Source organism: Colius striatus, chromosome 1, assembly GCF_028858725.1.
Source record: "Colius striatus isolate bColStr4 chromosome 1, bColStr4.1.hap1, whole genome shotgun sequence".
Classification (NCBI taxonomy): Eukaryota; Metazoa; Chordata; class Aves; order Coliiformes; family Coliidae; genus Colius; species Colius striatus.
This window is the reverse complement of record NC_084759.1, coordinates 171,556,287-171,570,587: the sequence shown is the minus strand read 5'-3', so window position 1 is coordinate 171,570,587 and position 14,301 is coordinate 171,556,287. Positions and strand designations below refer to the sequence as shown.

At 35.3% G+C, this 14,301-nt stretch overlaps 1 protein-coding gene across 2 annotated transcripts in view; it reads left to right on the top strand.

Annotated features, from left to right (window-relative positions):
* The window catches only part of LEMD3 (LEM domain containing 3), a 48,369-nt gene that overhangs the window by 19,494 nt on the left and 14,574 nt on the right, over window positions 1–14,301 (top strand). For both annotated transcript variants that reach the window (XR_009820722.1, XM_010208357.2), the window contains exons 2-8: window positions 319–356; window positions 2,724–2,790; window positions 9,726–9,793; window positions 11,388–11,467; window positions 11,549–11,697; window positions 13,500–13,601; window positions 14,101–14,203. Coding sequence is in view for 1 of the 2 variants with exons in the window: in XM_010208357.2 (XP_010206659.2) it covers window positions 319–356; window positions 2,724–2,790; window positions 9,726–9,793; window positions 11,388–11,467; window positions 11,549–11,697; window positions 13,500–13,601; window positions 14,101–14,203 (607 nt within the window). In the remaining variant the exon portion in view is untranslated. The remainder of the gene's footprint in view (window positions 1–318; window positions 357–2,723; window positions 2,791–9,725; window positions 9,794–11,387; window positions 11,468–11,548; window positions 11,698–13,499; window positions 13,602–14,100; window positions 14,204–14,301) is intronic.

Sequence of the window (14,301 nt, the reverse complement as noted above, 5' to 3'; positions counted from 1 at the left end):
TTACTAAAAATGTAAAACCTTCAAATTATGATTTCAGTGCAGTCAAATCATTAAAGCAAGTTTGGCAAATGGCAAGCATGGAAGTAGCTGTGAAATTTGCAGATATACAAGATTCTAGTTTAACCTGAATGCTAGTATATCACATTATGAAATACGGAGTTATGTCAAAGGTTACTAGCTAATTGCTATTTGTCATACTAAGGACTTGGTTTTATTAAAAGATTATGATGTTGTGTTAAAGTTGCAGTGTCGATAGACTTTTTTTAGTATTTTCAGACTCCAGAATTAATTATTTTTTCCTTTTTTTTCTTTTGACAGTTAAGAATCCCCTCAGTGAAGAGCTACGAAAAATAGAAGTAAGTAAAATCTTTCAATATTGAGACTTTAGCCTGTCAAATGACTGTATAAAAATAGATCTGTTTGGAAGGATGCAATTTCAGAGTTTTTTGCGTGAGATGAACGCACTTCTTGCAGCTCTGATGTTTTATTTTTTGTTTTCCATTTTGGATGATATAACTAGTATTACAGGATTTGGCTGTGGCATGATGATTGCTCTGTATACAAAGAAAATTTTACATAATTTGTGTTGTAGAGCTACAAGGAAAATTTGTGGTGATGTAAGTATTTGAGACTAAATTTATCCGTTTGTCTCTTACTGTTACCATTTGATTTCTCAACCTTGAAAAAACAGCTGGTAAGAGATGATTGACTTGAAACTCCAGGATCATCTTTCATGATGAAGAACAAGGGTTAGCCTCCTTCAGAAAATGGATTGAAAATTGGGATTTTTTTTTTTTTCACTTTGATTCTATTCTGTTACTTATTCCTATATTCAATCTTTCAACTGGAGTATAGCGATAATAATTTTTGAGATGTCACTGTTGAAGCTGTCTTTATTATTCTTAGTTCTGCAGCGTGTGTTTTGGTAGTTCTCTTCTGGCTTTCAGTCTTTCTGCCTGGACTGTAACCTCAGTGATCTGCTTTTGCTAGACATAGAAAACAAGTGTTCTCAAGATAATTGTGTATGCATTTTTTTGTTGCATGTGTGTTAATCTAGGATTGAGCCTCCAAAAGTGAGTAATTGTGTATTTTAAGTAGGTAGCCTTGGCTAGTTCCATGGGTAGAATGTATTTCTGAATCTTTTGAACAAATAAAGTCTTATGGGGTAAATTCTGAAGACTCTTTCAGAGTGACTTTAGTAATGCAGAAACAAAAGATATTTTGTGCACTGGACTTGACAGTTCAAGAACTTGTTTTGTGTATCACTTTCTTCTGTGTTTCTTGTGTACTATTCCATGGTAATCCTACTCTGTGCTTGACTGTTCTTTAGCTATGAGGGTTAGGCTGTTCAGTTCCTTTATGTGGTCCAACCATTAATGTTTGAAAAACTAGTTTGGTCATAAAAATGTTTTGTATGTCTATCTCGGTGTAGCTGTTAGTAGCTAAGTGTACCTACAGGCAAATAAATGCAACTTAGAGTACTGCTGTTGGCATGTGTGTGTGGTAGAGGACTGATTTCTTTTTTTTTTCCCCTCTTCTGCTATGCCCAGTATTTTCCAGCCAGGAAGTGAGTTAATAAGGTTGGTTAGTTTCCTGGGGAGCACCAACTGTATCAATTTAATCTCAATGATGGTTTGTAGGACCAGAATAGGGAGACATAATGCTGGTAATTGTTGATGTTGTCAAGTGTTAGCTTAATGAAAGAAGAATTCTGCTTTTTGTTAGGAGATTTCTTAGAGGAAAAAATTGGAACACTCAGACTTTAAAGTTATGGGCAGTGCTGGTCTGTCAGGGGATTAAATAAAAAATATATTTAAGTTTATTCAATGCAAGTATAATCAGCAGATGCACAAATTGCATATCTCTAGTCTTAGCTAGTTGACTCTTCACCAGCAGTCAGAGCCAACTTCAAAAAACCACAAAAAGCCAACTCAACCCAAAAAACCTTCAAACAATCCAACATCTTTGAATGGCATTTACTATTCAATGTATGTAATTGTTTATTCTTCGTCTTCATGTTTCAAATAATTCATTGTAATATAAAAGTGTTTCTGGATATATTTCAATGAAATTGCTCAGTACCTTGATAAATGTAACTCCTCTGTAAGTAACAATTATATGACATCTCATCTTCATTCATGTTTAGGGAGCTAGGCCTTTTTATAATGGTGATGTATGCAGGAAGTAGCAAGATCGTATAGTTCATGGCATTGTGTGTGTGGTTCTTTTGTTTTGTTTTTTTTTTTTATTTACCATAGTTTTGAAACTAGACAGCAGAACTCTTACTTTGCTGAAAATTTTATGTGGGATTACAACCAGATGGCACTTTAGTGTGACTTGTATGAAATGTCACTGCACGTTTATTAAGAATAAAACTGATATTTTTACATAGTAGATATTGAAAAAAACACCACCAAACTTATTTTGGGTCATGGAACTGTTCTCTAAATAGTATTAAAATAACCTCTTGAACTGTCAGTTTTAATTGGCAGATTCATTGGAATCCAAGCTGCAATCTAGATTTGGTCAGGACCTGAAAAATCAACGTTGTGAATACTTAAAATCTGTTGCTTGCATCATTGGTGATGTGAATTTAGCTTTCCACCTGTACATGTAAACCCATTTTTTTTTTCTCATGATATATCAAGATTTTTTGGGTAAATGGAAGAAAATACATATCTAATAACAATTGTTTTAACATTAATGTGTTTTTCTAATTCCAGGAAGATGAAAGAAGTCTCATGATGAACAGCTTGTATGCACTTCATGATAAATTGGCACAAGTAGCAGGTAACACTTAAAAATATTATGTTTGAATGTTGCGGCAACAGCTACAAAGAAGTCTGTGCTCAGATAATGATTTTCAAGAACTAGTATATGCTGGGACAATGATAACCATTTAGAGTTCTGTTTTTGGAAACTAGAAATCCTCTGTTTAGTTCACTTGTGCTACCTTTTTCACCTGTGTAGCTACTTTTGTTGCCATGTTTTGTAGTTAATGGGATAGACTCTTGAATATTGTGATCCTGTATGGGTTTTGTTCTAATGTCTTAATGCTTAATAATCTGATTTCGTTATCATTACAGGGTTTAAATATGTTATATGTGGAGAGGGATATGTGTTTCTTTTAAAGGTAGTTATTTTGCTACAGTGGAAAAATGTTTGGAAAACAAAGTTAACCAAAGGTCCAAAGACAACCAATCAGAAAATGGTTACTAATACAATGAATGGTAATGGTTGAACAAGATTGCCTTGTTGGACAAAATAGTCCAACTTAACCATACTAGTTATATAGTTAAAAAAAAGGCGCTGTATATAGTAACGTCATGAGATAATGTTTAGGATTAGTATTAATTATTGAACGTTCAAAGTAAGAAATACAGTGCTTTTGTCTAGAGCCATAATTAACACAGCTTTAAACTTATCGATGTTTATACATCACAATCGGGAAATGGTAAAGTTAAGACTCTGCTTAGAGCTTTGGCATCTGGTTAGTTGAGAGTTACAGCAGAATCTGTTTTTAAACTATTAAGCCACTTAGCAATCATCCTTGCTTATTTAATCCAGAGTGCATTCAGGAGGCAGCAGTTCATGTTTTTTTTGTTTTTCAAGCTTTACTGTTCTTCTTGTCAGCTATGCATTTTGCAACAGCAAGTTGCACCAAGAAAACTTTCCCACTATGGTCAGGTGCTACAGACATTCTCAAACATTAAAAAATGTGAAAACAACTCAAGCTGACAAAAATGTGTCAGATAGGAGATTGACAGTTATAATATGTCAGCACTATATATAAAAAATCTATGAGAAATTTAGCAGCTCTGTAATACCTTTAAATTGCAAGAGTAATCTTCTCACAGAAGCTTTTTGTTTCCAGAGTGTGTACAATGTCTGCAGTGAATGAAATATTTGTGGGGTTTGTTCAGACGTCTTTCTTTTTGGTTACATATGCTTTAAACACAAATAATGAAAGAATGATGTTTAACCTGAGTGCATGCAAAATACAGTGGTTGCCTTAGTCTTCATTTTGTTGCTTTCTTACCATGAATGCCTTGCAGTGTTGATCTCTCACAGGTCAAGTACACCTTGATACATTTTAATCTGTTTCAAACTATTTCATTCTTAATAGATGGTAACAGCTAATTCTGTGCTATGAATCATTGGGCTAAAATATTTTTTCCATGTGAGGTAGCCAGCCTGTGATGTGTAGGGAGTGCCTTATGAAACCTACAGCTGCATGCACGGTGTGCACTGACTTGTGTCAAGTAGACGTAATGGGTGTACTACTTCTTTCCCTCTTTTGAAAAGCAAATGAAACAGCTTTCTCTTCCCTCAGTGTGTTATCTGGCCTTCCGGTGGCCGTACAGTACACAATATACTTGCCTGAATGAAAGTTTGGCACTTCATTTCTACATCTGTAAAAGAAAGAGAGTTTCTTCTTTAGCTGGAGCTTACTTAAATGCACATATACTTAAAAAATGTTTACCTATCAGCCTTATGAGAGGAATTTGTATCCTCCAAGAGAGCTGCTTTTTTTTTTTTCGCAGGTCTTAAAGTACATTAATCTCCGTTAGTCTATTCTTGGCCAGGAGAATCTTCAGTACTTACTTTCAGAAAATATAGCTATACTTTAGATGAACTCTCAGCTGAAGCTGTATTGTGAGTTTACCTGGTTACTCTGCAAAGTAGCTTTCATACAGTCTGAAGACTGACCTAATTAATCTTAGAAGTTATCCAAGTTTCTTAAGCTATGAGAGGAAGAAGTGTCCTGTTCCTTTTTGAAACCATATTGATGTAGACCTTGCACAATATCTGGAAGCTGTTGAGAAGTTGTAGAATAGAGAAATGTGTTAGTGAGATGTAGGGTTTAAAAATGTTGGTCTTGCATACAGTGCACCACTTCAAAAGGGAGAAAAAGTAAAGAGTAAAAGAATTGTAGTTTTAATAAAAGTGATGCTTTTCAGGTCTGTGTCAAATACTTGGAAAAGTTTCTCTCATTTCATACTTGGCTATGAATCATTTGTTCATATTATAACTATTAATATTAACAGGGCAGTCTGGAAACTTGCAGTAGTCTCTTCTGTTAAGCTTTATTCAACATCTTGACTACCATGAAAATGATCACTTCCGACTGGTTTTATTAGACTTCTTACTTCCGCTGAGCTAGTTTCTTGCTTCCTCAGCTTCAACTGGAGAGCAGATGATAGGGCTCTTAATCTAGAAGGTAAAATGCTAGAAGTTTGAAAGAAGAAAAAGTCAGGGTAACTTAATTTTTTTTATTTAATGTACAATGTTTCCACTATAGATGGCTGTTCTGTACTGTGGTGCTCTGATATGATGTAAAATGCTTTAATTATCCTAAATAAAAATAGATTGCCTTTAATGCACCACTGTTCTCAGAATTACTAGTCTGCCAAACCTGCGGTAATGCCTACCTCACAAGAAACTACAGGGAGAAGGACTATCTACCTGTCCAGTTTGGAGTTGAAGTTTGTGTTCCTGAGTCCTTGTCTAATGTTTCAGCCTTTCTTCAGATCAGCAGCTGTTTATAGACTGTCTGTAATTCAGTGCCTAACACTTTATCCTAGACCAAAAGATATGCTTAATTTAAATTTTACTTCCTTCAGGTGTGTGTTAGTTACTGAATGTCTTGTTCTTTCATGGAGAGACTTCAATAGATCACATCCATTTTCAGTCAGGCTTGCACAATGGATAAACCCACTTACTATAGCCACAAGAGGCAGACAGCTACTGATGCGTATGACCCTGCTTTCTTCTACATAAAGAGTTTTTATGTTATTAAGACGTTTCTTTTGCTTGGCATTTTCCACAAAGTGATGATCTATCAGATTTAGGCAGTTTCCTCCTGAACTAATGGACACAGGAGTGAATTGGACTTCCATATGTAATAAGGCTTACTAATGAATCCATGACTGGAATTAAAGTCCTTCCAAAACACTAGATATTATTTAATTTCAAGTGTCAGCTATTCTGATTGCTATCACAGGCCCTCTGTTCTGTGACTCTCCTTAATCTTTAGTTCTTCAGGTGATTGATATTGTGCTGTTTCCAACCAGTGATTTAAAGACTGGTTAACAAATTCTGTTTTTCTGCAGTATTGTTAAGCAGTTGATTTTGCCTTTCAGAGATCAGGCATTCTTACTCATAATACTTGTTCTGATCCTGCTTTTCTTCAGCAACTTAAATTTAATGTCCTGCTGCAAGTAACCTGTAAGCATGAGACTTGCTAAACAAATGTTTTATGATATTTGCTTTTTGTATTGTCTGACTGTATTACATCAAGCTGTAAGCTAGTGATCTGTGCTAAATCCATGCGTTACTTAAAGTATTAGATTTCCCCATGGTTTTGGTTCTGGTATTAAACAGAATGATTTGCATTGTAAAACAAACTTGTAAAATCTGAACAGTTTTGTTAACTGTATATGCTGCAGCTCATAAATTAAGGTAAATGCCCAAATGAAAGTCAGTTTCAAATAGCCTGGATGGAAATGCAGATCTGATGTTCTGTATTGAAAACAATTGAGAACAGACTTAATTATTTCTTTAGAAGTGTGGCTTTAGATGCTTTTTTGTTTGTATTTTTAGATAAATAACTGAACTTCTGGGGCTTGCCCAAGTACACATAAGCTAAAAGGTAAATCTTTGCTAGGATATGTTGCCTCTCGCCTCTCTACAAAGGCAAGTAGAATGGTTCTCCCATTACACTTGAAAAATTGATCTGTGCCCAGTTTGTGCATAAAGATCCTTTCTATAAGCTCGCAATAGGCATTTGAACAGAGGGGTAGTTTTTACAAAGAGCTCAGACATAACTTTCAGCAGACCTGTGTAAAGGTTTTGTTTGGGTTTTTTTTTTTGCCTCTGCTTCGATTTTATTTCTGGATATAGGGCCTCAAATGGAACAGTTGGGAAACATTTTTGGCTCAGACTATGGAAAGTGGGTTTCCAAGCCAAGTAGTTAATGATTGCACTAAAGTTATTCAAAGTAAGCCTTCATTTGCAGAACTATTAGCTAAAGCAGTGACTGAAATGGCATATAGGAATATCCTGCTGTTTGCAGTAAAACAGAAGGTTGTCTGACTTGTGAATTGCCTAACTTTCTGCAGGCTTTCAAATTCATGAGTTTCTCAGTAGAAAACTGGTAAATAGTTTTCAGCAATGGGATGGAATAAGAAACTTCAGCTCCAACTGCTTTTAGCACAGGACTGAAACTCCATAATTCCAATGAGCCTGTTTCAAGAGTGGGAGGCAAGATGAAACGGAATTTTATTCCCCCTTCCCCAGCTTTGCGTGAAGATAATTTGAACTGACGGGCCTTAGACATTGTCAGAGCCTGGGCAGCAAAGGCATTTTTAATAGATAAACTTGTTCAGAGGGAATATAGTCTGAAACAGAATTCAGAAGTGGGACTGCGAAGACGCTGGCTGCTGGTTTTTTGAAGATGAGACCAGAAGTTGTTTGTAGGTGTTTGTAGTTGGTTGTAGTTGTATACAGCATAAATGTAATTCCTGGAAGAAGGCAAGTGAAGTCAGAATTTAGAACTACTAAAGTAATCCAGTAGTCTCTCATCTAAGGCATCTTTTGTCCTTTCATAAGAGATAGTACTCTTATAGTCTTCATAAGATGGAAAATCCAAAATGAATCCTGAAACTTAAGAACTCATTTTTCACAATCTAGTCTCCTGCTTGTCTGTTTTGTTTTCTAGGGACATATCTTTTTTTCTATTATGTCTAGCAACAGGACAAGAGGTAATGGGATGAAACTGGAACACAAAAAGTTCCATTTAAATATAAGAAAAAACTGTTTTACTGTGAGGATAACAGAGCCCTGGCACAGGCTGCCCAGGGAGGGTGTGGAGTCTCCTTCCTTGGAGGTCTTCAAGACCCACCTGGACACATTCCTGTGTAACCTGATCTAGGTGGACCTGCTTCTGCAGGGAGGTTTGACTAGGTGATCTCTTAAGGTCCCTTCCAACACTACCATTCTATGAAAACAATGTGTTTACAGTAGAGACTGTGTGAGTATGATAGTTATCCCAAGCCTGCTTATCTTGAAACATGAAATCACTGATGCTTATACATGTAAATTTACATGTTGTAGAGCTTAGCTGCACAAAAAGAATGTCTGCTTAAATTAAATACAAAAATAGCCCAGAACTCCAATTCTAGTGCTGACTTCTAAATTCAGATTGGGTTTTTTTTTGGCAAAGATGGTGTCAGTTTTCACCAGTGATCTCTAGTTTTACTACTACTATAAACTTGGATACTTTCAAAGTCTAAAACATTGCATGTTAATTATCAAGTGAAACAACTTTTTAAAGTAGTGTCTATTCTGCTTGGTGCTTGATTGAAAATGTATGCATGCACACAGGCTGAACTGCAGCAGCACTTCTAGGCCAGGCATCAGAGGAGCACTCTGAAAAAGTGTTCCTGTTTCTTCTCTTACTGTTGGGTTATAGGGAGCATCTCTGTTAATGCTGATGTGCTTTCAAGGCTAAATTCACTTAAATCTGTTGAAGTGTATTCAACAAAACTTTACTTCAGCAGTTTGAGAAGGATTTTTGCTTCATAAAAACACTTATTTCCTTTGAACTCCTGACTATGAGTGAGATGTGAAGTTGCTTCTCTATAATGTGTTAGTGTTTCTTAATTTTTGCTTGGATTGCCTAGAATGTTCTTGTTCATGTAGGGAACTAATATTCCATTTAAAGAGTATTCCAGCATGGAACATTTCCAACTTGAAATATTTCTAAAGAGTAAAGGTTTTTATTTTGTATATGCCTGAGTATCTTAAACTTTCCTAGCCTTGTTATGTCATGGGTAATAACACAACTTGGCATAGATTCAGAAAGATATGGCAAAGTAACCCTGAGCCAGTAAAAGACTAAGTTTGGGGGGAGTTTTGAAGTGTGGGTTTTTTAGGAAGATCAGGAAAAATGTGATTTGTTACTCCGTGACTGTTAATCCAAAATGATGACCTAGTGCTAGATAAAACCAGTGTTAGACCTTTTTCCTCTTCAGTGTGAGTGTGTTGGTATGGCCATCACTAAGAGGATTTTTAAATTTTTTTACATGAATCTGATACCTTCAGTTTAGCAGAGAAAATGAGGAAGATGATGACATGTGGCTGCGAGGACTGACTGTGCATATAATACCTTATTTCCTGACCACTGCTACTTACTTTCCAAAAGAATTAAGAGGGTAGTAAACCTACCAGTTTCAGCCCATCTTGGGATTTTGTGGATATTCAGGAAGATGCTGAGTTATTGTGAAAAGTTGGACCAATCTAAAATGTAGTAACATTGTAGTGCATGAAGTACCATTATAGATATGTTGCAACTGGATCTGACCTGGTCTGTATAAAAGATAATATGTGTTTCAGGTAAATGGAAATTATATGAATACAGCAACTGTTTATAGTAACAACTTTTTCATACTTCTTCATACTATCTTTTGTTCTAGTTTCACTGTACATACCAAAATATACTTTGAGCAGTATGTGAAGTTGTATTGATGTGATTTGTGCATATCTTCATTTTTTTAAAAACTTCTTCTGAAGGGGAAATTTGTTCAGAGACTTTTCCATATTTTTGGTGGAACTTGTGAGAATTATTAAACTACTGCTGCTTGAATAGATTGTGTTAACTGTAATTTGATTTTATATAATGCAGTAATAAGTAGATAAATTAAACTAAAGTTTCATTTTACTAGGGGAACACGAGTGTGGCAGCTCCCTTCAAAGAAATCTTACCGTCCAGGAGGCAGCTGCATATTTAAAAGTAAGCAAACGAAGTATTTTTCATTGGTTATATATAAGATTTGTGTATGTTAGAGTCTCTGAAGCGTGGTTTCATATCTAGTGTGTTGACTAAAATTTGACTTAGTGTTGAATGTTATTTGGAAGTGTTTGGAACTGATGTCTGTTAACATGTGGTACTTAACTGTTTTTACTTTGGGTTGTAGTGAGATTTTCAGGGAAAGGTGAAACAAACTGACTTAATTGCAATGAAAGTGTAGATAGTAGTACTTCAGCAGCAGGCAGTTTTTTCCCTTTACTTAAAATATCAGGGCATAATTTGAATTGGAGATAGTCAACCAACACAAAAATCATAAATTTGTAAAATGAAAATATTTAGAAGCTTCTCCAGAAAACAATATACTATGTTTCAGGACTTAATAGAAAAGGATACTGTCTTCCTGTCTTTGAGAGGAGACATTGATGCATACATAGACAAGTGCAGGGGGTCTGACAGGCAGCAGCTGTCTAGAGACACCATTCATTGATGTTTTAAATAGAAATGGTCAAAAAAGACCTTTTTGTTAATTTGATAGGTGTGCAGTATTATGAAATCTCACTCTCTGCTGTCATTCCCCTGCCTCACGCCCCAAATAAAAGATGACTCCTTCTCTTGACAGCTGTAGGGTTTATTTTAGCCCATGTTAGTGTACTCTTCAGTGGAAAACTACTTGAAACTTTTAAAAGGCTGATAGTATAAGACTTCTTTGATTTAATGGAGGGGAAGTTAAGATGATTTGATTTTTAAATATACAAATGTGTATACATTTACATTTTGGCAAACATTTACGTAGCTGACAAACATAGTAAACAAAAAGGGTCATCCTTAACAAGATACTGACACTGTTATGTGGTTTTGCAAGGATATTATATATCTGTTAAAACCAGTGCATTGTGGGAATACATTGGAAAAAAACCCAAACTGATGGTCTTGGCTATATATTGTGTTGAAAAAATGACAGTTGTAATCAGAATCAGATAGTAACTGTTTTAGCTCCAAGTAGGAATTTCATATTAAATTTTGTCACTTACTAGCTTTTCTGCAAAGGAACATGCAAGATGAACGAACTATGGAGATGGCCTTCGCTCAGATAGCTGTGAATGTTCCTTTGTGATAGTTAATACCAACTCTTTTTTTGAAAAAAAAAAGTAGTAAATTTCTGCATAGTACCATCAGTTTTTGAACTACAAACACGAGACTATTTGCAAAATAGCAGTTAGAAATTATTTTCTAGAAGCTATAGGGACGTACTTTGAGCTGGGTTTATGTCCAGTTTGGGGTTTACTCGTGAAGTAGATTTTCAAGCAGCACCACCTAGTGGCTGTGTTACTGCAGGTTAGAAGTGTCACTGAAACGGGGAATGTACTTGGCTTTTCAAGCAACTTGAGAACTGCTAAGTCTGATAAGTATATGTTTAGATTTACTTCGTGTAGTGAACACCTATGCAAAATCTGAAGAATCAAGAGCAAACCTAGTTAGTTTTTACTACTGATCTGTGCAGTGTCTAAAATTTGTTCTGGCGTGATAGCTTTCTAGTTATTTGTGAAATTATTCATTAATATTTGTCTTTTGACAGAATTTAGATCCAGAATATGAAAGTGTACTTAACAAATCATTACAATGGATCTTGAATAGTGGAGAAGATGTTGGTATAAAGTAAGTGGTCTTTATTTCTTAATTTAATTTCTTCTAACAGAATGTATCCTTTCTCATAAATACTCTTATCTTTTTGAATAGGTGTCTCAGCAATGACCCTAATGAGATGGATGTCACTAATGTGACAGATGTAAAGTATCTGGAGTCCACTAGTCCAAAGATGTCTTTCAGGTGTCGTTTTCGCCGTGCATTTGTTAATGTAACTCACAGATTATCAATATTGCTTTTGGGTAAGTTAATAAAATCAAACTTTTTTGTTATAACTTGCACTTATGTAAACACATGGGGAAAAATAAACACTGTATTTGCACAAACTTTTTATTCAATGATAAAACTTGACTTCCTGAACTCATCAGTATCTTGATTGCAGTGCAGTTTGCTTTGCATTTCTGTAGCACAACTGTATTTTCACATTGGATGCTGTCAGTTGCTGCTGTAGTCAACTGAAAATATTCTTTGGAAACTCTTGTATTTTTTTGCTGACAGACCAATACCTCATGGATTAAAAAAAAATTCCAGGTCCAACTTATTTGAAAAAAACAAAACACTCAGTAAAAAGACGCAAAAGCCTTAATTTTGAGGATATTTCACTGTTGTTCCCGGAACTTTGGAAACGTAACTATAAGAAAAGGTGATTTTCCTAGTTTTAGGGAAAGTTGGATATCTATAACATAGTCATCACCAAGAATTCGTACCTCTAAGATTATGGTGTAAAAATGTATCTAATCCTTCAATAAGACTGATTTATTTAGTCTTTGATATTGTTCTATTTAAGTTTCAAATTCTTTCAAGTTATACAGCATAAAAATATGGTACAGCTGAGTGCACACACTTCACTCCTTTCCATGTGGTACTGCTGAGTGCAAAAACTTCTATCCTTTAAAAAATGTGCCTAGTTAGATGCAGAATTTGTCATGCACCTGTTAAATACGTAATTGTTATACCAGTATCTCAGTAGTCTCCTGCTTATGAGCAGAAGACTTGAGACCTCCTGCTTCACTAGCCCTTTAACCAGCTAAAAGAATCAAAGACCAACTGTTCCAGATGGCTGTCTTTCTGATAATGGCTGGTAGGAGGGTTGAATTGCGATTCAGAGAAACTTGGTATCTAGATCAGCCACTGTTCTCATCAGACGTTCTGAGCAAATTGCTCTGTCTCTCAACTTTCTAATCTGTAGTTAAGATTACTATGAAGCCCCTTAAAAAAAAACAAACAAACAAACCATTGAATGAATGTTAGCTGTACTGTTTTTAACTAACACCCATGTTGGCCTAAAATTATGTCCTTCAGTCTCTTTGAAGTATCAGTCAATGTCTTGCCATCAGGGGTGTACGAAACACCACTAAACTATAATTTGTGTATGTGTGTGTTTTGTTTTGTGGGTTTTTGTAATTAAGACATCAGGGCTGTAGTGGTGCCCTCAGCCTGAGATAGGTCTACTAAGATTTTCAGTTTCAGCTGCTGCTGCTGGCCTTTGTAGCCACATTGTCCTCTTTGGGAATAATCTTTAAAGTAATAGAAAAATAGTATACAGTACTTTTGTTGCAAGACATCCAAATCTGTAGCTGCATTGAAGCAGTTCAAGTTAATTAGTTTTGACTGGTGTGTCTAGGACATGTGACATGTCCATGAATTAGTGAATATTGTGCATTTTTAATCTTTTCATGTCAGTTTGTGTGATTTTTGATATGACTTAGGTTTTATTTTATTTTCCCCAATGTAATTGTTTTACTATTTTTCTTCATAAATGGCTGAAATTTCAACCAACAGTCATGGGATACTAACTTATTGTAAAAACTATGAAGTGTGTTTCTAAAGGTAACTGCTCTTCAGAGCTTGAGTTCCAGTTGCTGTGTTAGTAAAAAAAAAAAATATCAACAGTGAGTACAGTGTGTTTCACTAGTGTTGCAATTTCAAGTATTTCAGAATGGCAGCTAGTTAGGTCAACTAAATTCCAAAGCATGTGCTATAAACTTTGTTAAATAACAAATGTTCGAATACTGTTTAAAAACTATTATACATCTTAATGCAGGTATAGCAATGGTTTGGGGAGTCTTGCACTACATGAAATACCGTTGGGCAAAAGAGGAAGAAGAAACGAGGCAGATGTATGATCTGGTGGTAAAAATCATAGGTATGACTTCTTGGGTCACATCTGGTGTATCTTTATCAGTTCTATATAAGCTTTCAAACTACTGGCATTCATTCATTTAAGTTTTTTGCCTGTTGCATTGTCAGCCATGCTGTTAAGAGTTCTTGGTCAAATGTGTAGTTTATGTATTTTGTTTCTGGTTTGTGTTTTTAAACAAAACAAAACATTATCCTTTAAACTTAATCAAAGATTTTGATATAAAGATTGTAATAAGTGTCTGTCTTTGCTAGTAGCTAAAAGTACCGGTGGAGTAACTGCAAGAAGTCTTCCTTTATTGCAAAGTTATTTGAGGTACTTGGAGATGTTGTGTGTGGTTAGTTTTCTTGATTTGCCTGTAGTGTGGTTAGGAGGAAAAATGCTTCAAAATGCCAAAACACCTTAACTACTGAACGTGGGAAGGGTCTTCAGAGTAGCTTTCATTGCCAATTTTTTTTTGTTTCCATGAACTGTGTAATTAGCAGTTTTTCTTATCTATCCTCAGATGTTCTAAGAAGTCACAGCGAGGCATGTTCTGAAAATAAAGACTTGCAGCCTTACATGCCTCTTTTACATGTTCGTGATTCTCTAATACCACCTCAAGACAGGTATGTTGTCACTAGAAAGACTGGATTTCCTTATGTGTAAGTCATTAGGTTGCATAATGTGATATTTTGGAGATCTTTTTTGACACGGGGGGGAAAAA